The sequence below is a fragment of the Acomys russatus genome, chromosome 24 (assembly GCF_903995435.1).
Source record: "Acomys russatus chromosome 24, mAcoRus1.1, whole genome shotgun sequence".
Lineage (NCBI taxonomy): Eukaryota > Metazoa > Chordata > Mammalia > Rodentia > Muridae > Acomys > Acomys russatus.
The window spans coordinates 30,934,348-30,947,137 of record NC_067160.1 but is presented as its reverse complement, the minus strand read 5'-3'; the positions used below and the strand labels follow the sequence as shown (position 1 = coordinate 30,947,137).

Sequence of the window (12,790 nt, the reverse complement as noted above, 5' to 3'; positions counted from 1 at the left end):
GAGTCAGTGAAGGTCTCCACGTCATATCAAATGAAACAACTCAGAGTTGCCCATTGTCTGTCTATTAGCTGTTAGCCTCTGTGGGACATTGTTATTTCAGGATGATTTCTCTTGCAATCTTGTAATATGACTTGCCAAAAGACTCATCACAGTAAGTGGGCCTCCTTAACATCCTAGTGAGATATAGAGCAACATGATAAATATAGGGTAAAGTCAACACTATTTGAATAATTCAAATAGTTTCTCAAAAGCCCACCCAGCAGTTCAGTGAGAAAAGGGGGACCATATGTTAGGATCTTCCCGATCTGTCTTGTTAAAGTCTAAGGTGGTTTTTAGTTCTACATTTGAGGAACTGACTACGTGACATATATGGGAGCATGAATAAATGAACTAAGTCATTTATTTTGTATTCTAGTTTCTTTATATAAAACTTTCCTGTACCATAATGAAAATTCTTTCTTTTTCTTTTCTTTTCTTTTGTTCTAATATAGTGGGATGTCTCCTGCTTTTGTCTTGGAATTCACCTCTGTGGCTTGGATTTATCTCAGGAACATTTGTCTCCAGTCTCTGTGTTAATTAGAAATCAAGCATGAGGAGATTTGTCTACTGCAAGGTGGTTCTCGCCACTTCGCTGATGTGGGTCCTGGTTGATGTCTTCTTACTCCTGTACTTCAGCGAGTGTAACAAATGTGATGACAAGAAGGAGCGGTCCCTGCTGCCTGCACTGAGGGGTGAGTGCTCTTGAAGAAAGAGGTCCTGAAGGCGTGGTAAAACAGGAGACGTCAAACTAGATGAGTTTTACCCTACAGAGTTAGAAGAGCATTTTAGCAAACAGTTCATGCATATTTAGCTGCGTGGAAGCTGTTATATGTGTGTAGCCATGAGTGTCTTTTTGGAAGAAATGACAATAGCTACCCAAAATCTTTGATAGCTTCCAATTTCCACCACTGTGGTGTTTTCTGATGGGAAACAAAGACTTATTCAGGGGAATCTTCTGATGAGACAGAATTTGAAGTCTGAGCTCTCAGAAGCAGATCGCCTTTAACAAGGAAGCACGTACCATGGAAAGAAAATTATACTAGAGTGAGACACAGGTGGACACTGTAGATAATTGGCGATCGATTTGGTAATCACACAATTTCTAAAGGAGATTTTAAGAGCCAGTTGTTAACTCAGAAAACATTAATGAACACATTAAATTTTTTAGGCCACTAGAGTATTAGCTCCAGGTTAAAGGCAAAAATAATTTAAAGCATATTATAAAGTTACTCTTCCTTTAAGGATCAGTTTCAAGGACTAGACATGATAATGTATATTAAGTGGTCATTTATGAAGGTAAGCATGAAGCTCAGTATCTGCAAACAAGTTTTTTTATTCTATCTTTTGTGACATAAAAATCCAAAGTTTGAATACTCCTCAAATAATCACAATAAATGTGATTTCTAAAGTTTAAAACATGCTCAAGTGTCTCCACTCCATTGAATTAAACTGGATTATATGCTTAATAATAATATACATTATATGTGCATATAAAATAAACATTTACTTTTGATTTAAGATGAAATGTTTGAATCTATAAATTACTGGGTTAATAATTTAAATTAATTTGTTAATTTTAATTTAGCAATTTAAAGATTATTCTTTGGTCAAAATACTCTGACAAATGCAGTTTAATTGACAGTGTTCAACTGGAGTAAGCTTAGGAAAGCATAGAGTATTTCTGAAAATTAGTTTTAGTTCAGAGTGCTTTGGACATCTTTCTGAAATGATCTTGCTTGGTTGGAAAGATTATGCGTATCTTCCTCTTCTCAAAAATGTGGTTCTTCCACGGTACTTTTAATTTAAAACAGCTAATTGAGAGAAACTACTATGTAAGTGATCACTGTGTTTCCATTTAGATATTTTATATGCATTCTAACTCTGTATTCCACAATTTGGTGGGGAGGAACTCATGAGCCCCACATTTAATGAATGAACCCAGGATCAGTTTCCTAATCTTTAGTGAAAACTCTGGAATCATCCTTCTCTGGGTCTTTGCTGGGGTTGTTGAGATGCTGCCTGACTGAAAGTGGAAGTGTGTCTGATGCATTGTGTCAGTGTGAAATGCTCACTTCACCATTTTTCAGTGGAGGCATCTGGACTGGTCACAAAGAAGTGCCATAACCTGAAATCAGAGCCATCTTTCCCACAATACCCAAAATAACAGGCTTTGCTGTTTTAAGTCTTTAGTGTAGAGTTTTAATTACCCAATATGAAACATGATGCATCTAGGCAAAATGCTTTTTCTCTGACTTATTTAGTGAAAGTAGACTTATTGTAAAGCATTGTTCAGACCCATTAGCGCTGCTATATTATTACAGGCAAGCTAAGTGCTGTCTGCACATTTTATATGGCTTTGGAGACTGGAAAGTTCAAGATCAAGGTGCTTGTTTGTTCTCAAAGAAATTCAGGACAAATGTTTAACTGAGGAGCCATGACTTTGGCTGTCAGTCTTTCCCAGCGTCGTGAATACCCATTAGAGTCCTGGCCCCTCAACCATTTGTCTTGCGCTTCTGTGAAACTTAATAGAACTGAAAGACGTGCTGTTTTGGAAGACCTATTTCTTATCAAAGGCAGTCTTCCTCCTAAGCTCACATGGCAGGTGGTTGAAGCATATCTAAGGAAGTTTTTGACAAACAGTGACCTTTCCTGACGTGTCTTTGAAGTTTTAATATTAAATAACTTAATGTTAAGTAAAAATTTCAATATCAAGTAAGTTTCTAGGATGCATAGTTCAAAAAATATTGAGGTGCTGTTACTTTAAAAATTCAAACTGGGGGAAATGGGAAGAATGTGGGGCTTCTAATGTGGTGATAAATGCAGAAGTAGAAGAAGTGGGCAAAATAACAAGAAGGATTTCTGAAAACGTCGTAAGGAGTCATGCTATTAACAACCTATATTTTTAAAAATACAGTGTTAATAATCCCACAAAAACTGAGCTAAAAACCCTCAACATTTATGCAGAAAACATTTGTGCTGTCTGCCTTTGTGACCCTTTTTCTCCTACTGAGTTGCCTTATCCAGCCTAGAAGTGAGAGCATCAAGACTGCCCTGTAGAGGGGAGGTGAAGGCAAAGCCGATCCAGATGAAATTGGGGGGCGGGGCGCGGGTGATGGAGGGGAAACTGTAGTCAAGATGTTATATATGGGAGAAGAATAAACAAAAAGAACAAACAGAAAAGGCTATTATGTGTATAAGCTGTTGTTTAGATATATATAGATAGTTTAATGAAATCTTGATTGACTCCAAGAGGCAGAAGGTAAGACCATATTGTTGAAGACGGCATGCACTTCAGACACGGGATCCAGAGACCCTTGATCTGGACCTAATGTGAAACCCCAGATAAGTGTAGTCCTCACTCTTTATCCAAGAAACGTCTCTTTACATCTGATAGAGTCTGTTTCATATATACTCACACCAGAAAACAAAATGCAGAGTTGTGGAGGCCAATCCCAGAGAATCTGTCTACGAGACAGCTTCCACACTGTGTCCTAGGGAGCACTGTGGAGGAGAGCACAGAAAAACTGCAAGAGTCAGAGGATCAGTGTGTGTGCTGTAATATTGACTCTCCTACTAAATGGGCACCATACACTCCTGAACTCTCAGCAACACGACTGTCCAAATATAAACCAAACAAGGACAACAATAAACATGCTAGCACTCACAGGGGAAAGCCCAGGCAGCTTCCACCCGAAACAAAATCTCAGGCAACTAATGAGTGCGGAGAGCAGAGAAACAGTCTTTCCCAGGGAAGAGTGTACCGACTGGTTCTCCAATACCAAATGGAGAGCCCAATAAACAAAGATACAAGTAACATACAAATTGAGCAGAGGGTATTTACATATTTAGGACACACACACACACACACACACACACACACACTAGTATGTACCAACAACAATCAAAAGGAGATGGCATGGTTTGAAGTGATCAGGAGCATATATAGGATGGTTTGAATAAGGAAAGGGAGGAGGAAGATGATGCAGTGTTAGAAGCTCCGGAAAGAAAAGAAGCAATTGCCCCGAATATGCGAGTTCAATCAAATGAACCATTGACTGTCTTTAAGACTCACACACTCTGTTGTTCTAGTCTAGCTATGTCACAAAGGATGAAGGAGTGGCTGCTGAGCAAGCTGCTTTCAGAAGTGAGGGCTCTGAGGTACGGAAGTTGTCCTGGTGCATCAAGATTGGGAGTGACGAGCTTGCAGAAGGGATAAAGTGCTTTTCAGAAGTCAAGATCCATGAGATCAGTACATTAACTGATGAAAACTCAATGAAACATATAAAGAACTACTAGATTTTACACCGAAAACTAGGAGATAAAGACAGATTTTAAAGGACTTTGAGTGACTGGAAAGGAATTTTAAGGTGTTCTTAGGTGCAACTGTGTTATTGAACTTGTTAAAAAAAGTGTAATGTGGGTTAATACTTAGAAGGATACCACAGATACTTAGAAGGATTAAATCACACACACAGTGCAATGGCAGTAGCAGTTTTATCTTGATTTACCTAATTAGATATTTAAATTTTATTAAAACCATTCAAATTACATGTTAACTAATGGAATGTTAATTCATTTAAATTGTTCACGTTGCAAATTTATAAGAACAAGTATTATTTTCTTTCTGTAAAATTTAATTTACAGAATTTAGGTTCACAAGTCCTAATGCAAAACAGTGTATATATCATATACGTACATTTCTGTTTATCAATTTAGCTCAGTAATCCACTAAAATGTAGTTATTCATTTTTTTATTTAATTAAAATATAATTACATTATTACATAACTCCTAACTCTCCCATATCTACCTCCCACAGTCTTTCCAAAATTCAAGTTTTCTTCTTTTACCATTGCTGTTATATATGCATATAAATGAATAGACACGAATATAACCTCCTGAGTCCGCTCAGTGTTGTTTGCATGCTTATTTCTAGGACTGATCACTTTTTATTGGATAACCAATCAGTTGCTTATAGTTCCTCACCTAGGGGTGAGACCCCATATGATTTTTCCCATCTATACTGGGATGGTTATTGTTGGAATTGCTTGGTTCTTTAGGCAGAACCAAGGCATGTTCTTGAGAATTCATGAGTGTTGCTCTTACAATTTTTAAAAAATAAATCTCTTTTTTTAATTTTTAATTTGTTCACTTTACATCCCAATTGTAGCCTCTGTCCCTCATCGCTTCACGGTTACTTCCCGGCCCTCCCCGGCCAGTCCCTTATCCCACTTCCTCCTCCCCTAGTTCTCAGAAAAGGCAAGTCCTGCTCTTCTAACATCTGGCCTCAGCCTATCAAGTCTCATCTGGATTACCTGCATCCGCTCATTAATCCCTCCATCATGGTGGGTCAGCCTTGCCAGGCCACAGAGGAAGAGACTCTTAAAATCTTTACACCATGTCTTTTAGGGTGTTCTTTGAGCCTTAGGTACAGTAGCTACGTTGTATCAGTTGGAAATGGGATGTTAAGGTCTTCATATTCTGATAGAGGCTTTCTGTGAAGATCTCTTTCTGCTGCAAAAAGGGTTTTAAACGAGTGGTGAGAGCTCCACTTATTTGTGAGCACACAGATAAGTGTTTAGAATGCAGTTAGAAAATTATAGTGATGTAGGAAAGCGGTAGTGGTAGATTGTTTTCTAAGATCTTCGACCTCACTAGCTACAAATGGTTGTTTAGATTTACAATACATTTTTTACTGCTGTGTCGTAATTTATATTTCATTTCAATAAGCATTCAAGAAACATTGTTTGAAGGATAATTTATGTCAGAGCTAATGATAAAATCATAATGAAGACTTTGTATGTAGATTTCACTCAGTGGCAAGATGCCTAGCACAAATGTCGTCTTGGATTCATTCCCTAATACTGCAAAGCCAAGCAACCAACCATCCAGGCAAAACCAACATTAAAATCCCCAGAAGGCATGTTCTTGTTTTCATGTTTAGCAATGGGAAAAGAAATTAGAATTATACAAACGCAAGGTCAGGATATCCATCATAAGCTATTAGGGGAAATGTAGAGTGTATAAGTATAAAACAAATATAACAATCAATAAGAGACCAGGGCACTTAAAGGGAAAATATAAGTTTCATTTCTGTAAAGACTTGAAGTACAGTGTTAATTGAATATAGAGGATGGGATGACACCACTAAATAAGTGACCAATAAAATGACAGTGGACAAATCATATGACCCCACTGGCAATCAATGCTGTAAAAGGGGTGTACTATATCAGAAAAAACGAATAATTAAATTTTATGTTTATTTTGTCAATTCCTACCATCACCATTTTATTGAAGAATTAATTGGTGGTCTGATTTAAATTTTGCATGTTATCACGACCATAGAATTTATGTTCTTTATTTGAAGAAATAAGTAAATTATTCCAGAGAAAATGGGCTTCAAATTTGTTGTTAAATAGATAGCTTTAGCCCCAACTTAATTTTTTTTCTTTAAGACAGAGTTTCTTTGTGTAACAATCTTTGCTGTCTTGGAACATTCTTTGTAGACCAGGCTAGTCTCAAACTCACAGAGATCCGTCTGCCTCTGCCTTCCAGAGTGCTGGAATTAAAAGTGTGTACCACCACACTTGGCTTCACATAATTCTTAAAAGTATCGTACATTGGTCTTAATAGTTTGAGTTGCCACCCAAATTTATAGCCCAGAAGCTCTCTTTGTGTTTCAGTGATAATACTGCTTTTATCCTACAGAGCCTTGGACAATGCCATTGCATAAGTAAGTGGTAATAGTGGATCAGTGAAGGTGCTCCTAATGGATTAGCATGTCGTGTAGGTGTGAGGAGTCAGTCTACACTGAGAGCTGATACTGAGGATTTTGAAAAGCATTTAGTTAGTGTATATTTGTCTCATGCAGGAGAAGCGTGGAAAGAAAAAAAATCAGAGATAATGAACGATTATAATGAAACAATATTGGCAGCTTTAAAATGGAAAAACCCAATTGAAACGCAAGAGGATCAGGAATAAATTGCTTTATAGAGGAGGTCTTATTGTTAGTAAATGAGGAAAACCCTTAAGGAGTGCAAGTCTGAGAACAAGTAAGGAATGAAAAAATTTAATGTCATCGTAGTGAGGTATTTATCCAAACAGTTAATTTAATTTTGATAAATTTTGAAAGATAGGTCTCTGGCTCTTCCTCACAATTATGCTGTAAACCATGGTAAACTATTTCCTCATACGTATAGTCAGTTAACTCAACATTCACTAATCTAGTTTTTGTAAACATTGGTTAGTTGTTTCTATTCGAGGAAATCTGACGACTGGGACGGCGTACCCTTTAACTCCTCTGCTCAACTCTGTTTGCTCAGCATTATGGTTTTTATTGGTTAATCACAGCATCCAGCATTATCAGTGGTTCCACCAAACACCAAACTGAATACCTGACATGAGATAAGTGATTTAGAGTTAAAGTTTATTTGTTCTAGCTCCTGAATCTTGCCTATCTAGGGTCAACTCACTGGTACATTTGGTTCTTGAGACAAGATGACACACCATCGCTTTATACTCCAGAGTGAGGCCATTATACCTTCTGTAGGGAGAACAGGTCAGGGAGACCCACTGCCTCCATTTTTTTATAGCAGCCTGTGTTCACTGAGGAGGGCTCTGCTCCTGCAACTAAACACCTCCTCTAGACTCTCCATCTAGACAGCTGCACATCAGAGTTCAAGATTTCACTACTTACATGTGATGCATCCACTGAAATTTAAACCCTGGCATATAAACAGGCACCAATTGTTTATCCTTTCACTTAATGGGGATTTAGGTTGTTTTCATTTTTTATTTTACTGTAATGAGTAAGTCCTGCTACATTTATCGTTAAGACTATGTATGGACATATGTTTTCATAACTTCAGGAAAAATACCAAGAAGTAGAAATGCTGAGTCATATGCTAAGTGTGTGTTTAATTTTGTGAGGGACTGACAGTTTGTTTTCAAAACTTGTAAGATGGTGGTTTCTGTTTCCCTCAATGGCGTGGGATCGTTCTGCTTCCTCAGCATCCTTGCCAGTGCTTCCCTGTCTTGTGTGTTAACTTTAATCCAATCTAGTTTAGGGTTTGTAGTATCCATTGTTATTTGTATTACTTGCTTTTCTTGGTAACTATAGGATGTTCACGTCATTTTATGCTTTATATTGTAGTGTTTACTGAACTGTTTGTTTTTGCTCGTTTTAAAAATTGTGTTATCTGTTGGCTTACTATTTTAAGTACATTTTTGAAATTATTTTAAATTTTGAGAAACTGTAATTATTTATTTTAAAAGATGAATTTATTTTTTATTATATACATGTAAATATGAGTGTTTGTTTCTTATTATATATAATATGCAGGTATAATATATATGATTGTTTTGATTGCACGTATGTATATACATCCCATGTCTGCAGGGACCAGAAGTGAGTGTTGGGTCACCTGGAATTAGACTTACTGATTATTGTTAGCTTTATGTTGGGTCTGACAACCAAATCCATCTTATCTGTAATGGCTAAGGCATCACTTAAGCCCCATATAAAACTTATTTTTATTATTTTTCTCTGAAGCTGGCTATCTATAATTTCATTTTATTTTCTATCTATAAAATCTGTACTATGCCAAGGCTATGACAGTTTCACTGTGGTGATTTTTTTTCTAGAAAATACATGTTTTATTCTTTAAAGATTTCACTTAATTTTTGTACATAGTAAAAAGATTATAAAAGTTTAGGACATTAATAAAAGTAAAATCAATCAAAACCAAACTTATTATACCTGTAATATATGAAAATGGTTTTTATAAATAAGTCATATTTTTCTAATAGTACAATTAATTTTTATGTAGCATACCAATAACAATATAGAAGGGGAATAACTTGTAATTATATAATGAAATTGGCTTTAATACTTAAATTTAATTAAATTTATTTTCAATTCAAGCAGTTCATCCTATCATGACTTGTGTAAATCTTTGTCATAAAAATTTTAAATTGTTTGCACTTTTACCACTAAATATTATCTGGAAATGTTATTGATTATATTCTGTACAATACTGATGTACTTTATAGAGGAGTCTAGATTATGAGATCAGTTTTTCAAATATATGTGTTCCTCATAAGGATATTTTCAGTAATTTTTCTGGGAACTGAATCGATCAGGTTTTATTACCAATGTATGAGAACGCTCAACTCAAGACTGTATTTATATCTTTTCTAATGCACCTGATGATTCATTACTTTACAGTCAAATATTCTGTGATTAAAATAAAATCGACCAGCACAAGATTTTAGCAGCTTACCTGCATCATGAAATATTTCAACAACACTTTCCCTGGCCTAATGTATTCTGTATAATGCATTGGAATTTTCTTAATCCTTTCCTTTTTTACTTTAAAAGGAGGAATAAAAAGTTAAAACTGTAAACTCTTCACTCACTGCTGTCATTGTTGCCATGTCTTTTGGTTGTCCTGTGCTTTCTCTCATTCTTTAACGTATTTCCCAATACATAATTTGTCTCGCCTTAAACGTATCTGTATAGGACATGCCTATATATTTCTTATGTAGAAAGTGACTTGACCCTAAAGACACCTTCCTGGAAGCTGAGAATTATTCTCTTGCAAGGTGACATTATTGCTTTGGTTAGGAGGACAGCACACGTTGTCAACACCTTCACTGTCCTCAGAGCTTCCATTTACTCAGAACCAACTGTGAGACAAGCCCTCAACTCAAAGCAGTCATGATGGAAACCTATGCAGATTATTCTTTTAGACTTGATTATTCTTTTAGACTGTAACTATATAGTATTTTTAAAAAGCCCTGAATACATCACCATGTGGGAATGTTCAGATTTCTAGGAAATTTGACACAGTTTTGAATAATTACTATTGAACAGTATTACACAAACAGTGCCTGGAATATTTGGAAAATTAGGTAGTAACTGTATTTGGAAATGAGGCCTTTGCAAATACAATGGGCCATTAGGTTATAGCTTCATCTTAAACGGAGAATGAAAAAGTTACATCAATGTCAAGAATAAAGCACTTCCTGATTGGGGTCAGGCCTATCTTCATTTGAAGAATGTTTCAGACTGTGAATGAGTTTCCTATGACTCCCATTAAAAAACAAACACAAAAGCAAAAAAACAAAACAAAACAAAAATAAATAAAAAAAGAAAAACTACCATAAACATATACATTTGGTGGCTAAAAACTTCTAAAACGGATTATCTCAGTTCTGGACACAGACTGAGGGTGTCCTATGAGCCAGTCATGGGGTGAGGGAAGACAAGATCCGTCCCATCATTAGCTAATTGTATTTCGGCGTGTGGGACTGGCTCACTGGCTCCGTGCGCCCTCTCAGTATACACAGTTCCCCTTCTTTCCAGCACAACCATTCTCTGGGCCACACCGTTTCTCTTCATAGTTAACTCCTCCTCAGGGCACTGACCTATTTAACAACTGTTCAAGCAACATTTTTTTCATATTTATGACTTAAACACTAACAAAATATTTGTTTATTATCCACGCTTCTATAAATGAAACTGGGAAAAACCAATGAACAAATGCCTTTTAGCATGAGTCTTTCAGTGAAGGATTTCGAGGCTGGCAAACAGGAATATAGTTCCATTTATGTTGGATGAGCAAGTTCTGGAAGTGTAATACAAAGGACAGCGGTAGTTAATAATGCTCTACTATATCTTTAGCATTGTTAAATGACTACGTCTTAACCTCATCCATTCCATGTCACAACAAAACCTGAAGCACAGATAGCTGTGAGACAATATATATGTTAGTTATCTTAATATGGTTATCATTTTTTACACTGTACACAGATGACTTAGCATCACATTGTGGTACCTTAAATGCATACAGCTTGATAAGTTGTGGAGAGAAAAAATTATACTGTTTGACAGTGCTCTTTTCCTGACCTATAAGCTGAAATAGCCACTTGCAACATTGTATCCACTTGCTCATCTAGTTTTAATTACTCACGGCCTTTTCCTTTTCATTCCCTCAATGTTTGTCTTAAATATTCTTGTGTTTCCATGTTTACCTCTTTAAAACTCCTGCTCTATGAATGTAAAATTTTTTGTTTTTTGGAATTTGATTCTTACTACTTAGATTTAAAATGTTAAGAAATTGTAGGTATATTATAATTAATAAATTTTATAACACAGTGCGGCCCTAGTCCTAATCTAGATTGCATTTCCTATGAAACTACTGAACTGTAAGGTTGGGCTCTCCTTAGCATCATGAACCACTGTGAGTTCAAGAAATTCATAAATTTCAAGCCTCATAAAACTTAATATTTCCTTTTCTTAAATTAAATTTCCTTGCACACAAGTATTAATTTAGCACAATATAATATTTGTATCACTTTAATTAAGCTAGTAAAATGTTCTTCTTTAAACAATGGGCATTCTGGAGTCATGTGAGTTGACTGAGTAAAACATTTAAAATCAACAACCAAGGTTTGAGCACATAGATCATTCTGAAAATCCAGATGAAATAATTTAGCTTTTACCAGAGAAATAGTTTTTCTTTCTTTCATATGCTATGTATGACAGTTCACATGGAATAACATAGTAAATAAACCTATTTTCGTGGTATGTATTGATTAATTGCTACAGAACATTTTCTGCTTTCAAAACATTTATATATTAGAACATTTTGACAAGAACTAATTACATGGGAATGTGTGAGTTGACAATCCAGTGCTCTATTTAAATGTTGTAGAAATAAGAGGCTTTAAAATTTATTAATGTGACCATGTATTCAAAATAAATTTGAATTTTAGTCAGCACAAATTAATGAAATTATTTAATTTCAATGTTATTAATGACATACACCTCTGTCTTCTAACAGGTCATGGTAGTCTTTACTGATGTGACATTTGTGTGTAAGTTCTTTTAAACATTGCTTTCATGAATTTAAGAGAAAATTTCTCTTGGAGAAAGCAGTGAGAACAAGTATTTCACTTTGGACAAAACATGGCTTGAAGGAGCTACTTTTCATACTCCCCAAGATTTGATATAATTTAAGCACACTTTTTTGTCCATTGCTGTGCCAATAAAATGGTTCTCCTGATGGTATGCAAATATAAATGGTTCTTTATGGATTGTAAATTTGCTATTATTATTTTACTTATTTTGAATATCTTATTATTCAAGGCATGGATCTTTTAATTTAATTGTTTCTATTTTTAAATAACTTAATACAATATATTTTTTTATCATTTTTTCTTCTCCTCCAACTCCTCACAGCTCCCTTAATTTCATGTTTTTAGCTCTCTTCAAAACAAAACAAAACAAAATACTAATCCCCCCAAAAGTACATATGCACATATAGACTATATGGCATCTGATTTTTGTGTGCATGAAGCCTGCCATAGAGTGTCCTTGGCATACCCTGGGTCACTCTGCTGTAGAAAGCTGATTTTCCTTCTCACAGAAGCTAACAAGTGTTGGGATCTTGTGCCCACTTCTCTTTGTTCAAGCTGGGATTTTTGTCTCTTGTCAGCTTGTCCAGGTTTTGTACATGTTGTCACAATCACTATGAGTTCATTACTACATAGCCGTCCTCTATATAATTATTATAATTATTTTTAATAAAATTTCCAAAATTAATAGCTTTTAATTTTAAGTGTGGGTGGTTTTGTAGAGATTGTCGTTCATTTAGCCACATATGTTTAAGTAATCTTTAAGGTTGCTGAAGGGCAGAGGTTCAGAAATTGATGTAGCGATAAAAGCTTCCTTACGTTTGAACAGATCAA

At 35.4% G+C, this 12,790-nt stretch overlaps 1 protein-coding gene across 2 annotated transcripts in view; it reads left to right on the top strand.

Moving 5' to 3' along the window:
• Nucleotides 1-495: 495 nt before the first annotated feature.
• Galnt13 (polypeptide N-acetylgalactosaminyltransferase 13) overlaps nt 496-12,790 on the top strand; it is a 447,668-nt gene continuing 435,373 nt past the window's right edge. For both annotated transcript variants that reach the window (XM_051166208.1, XM_051166210.1), the window contains exon 1: nt 496-731. In XM_051166208.1, coding sequence (XP_051022165.1) covers nt 590-731 — 142 coding nt within the window. In that variant the 5' untranslated portion in view covers nt 496-589. The remainder of the gene's footprint in view (nt 732-12,790) is intronic.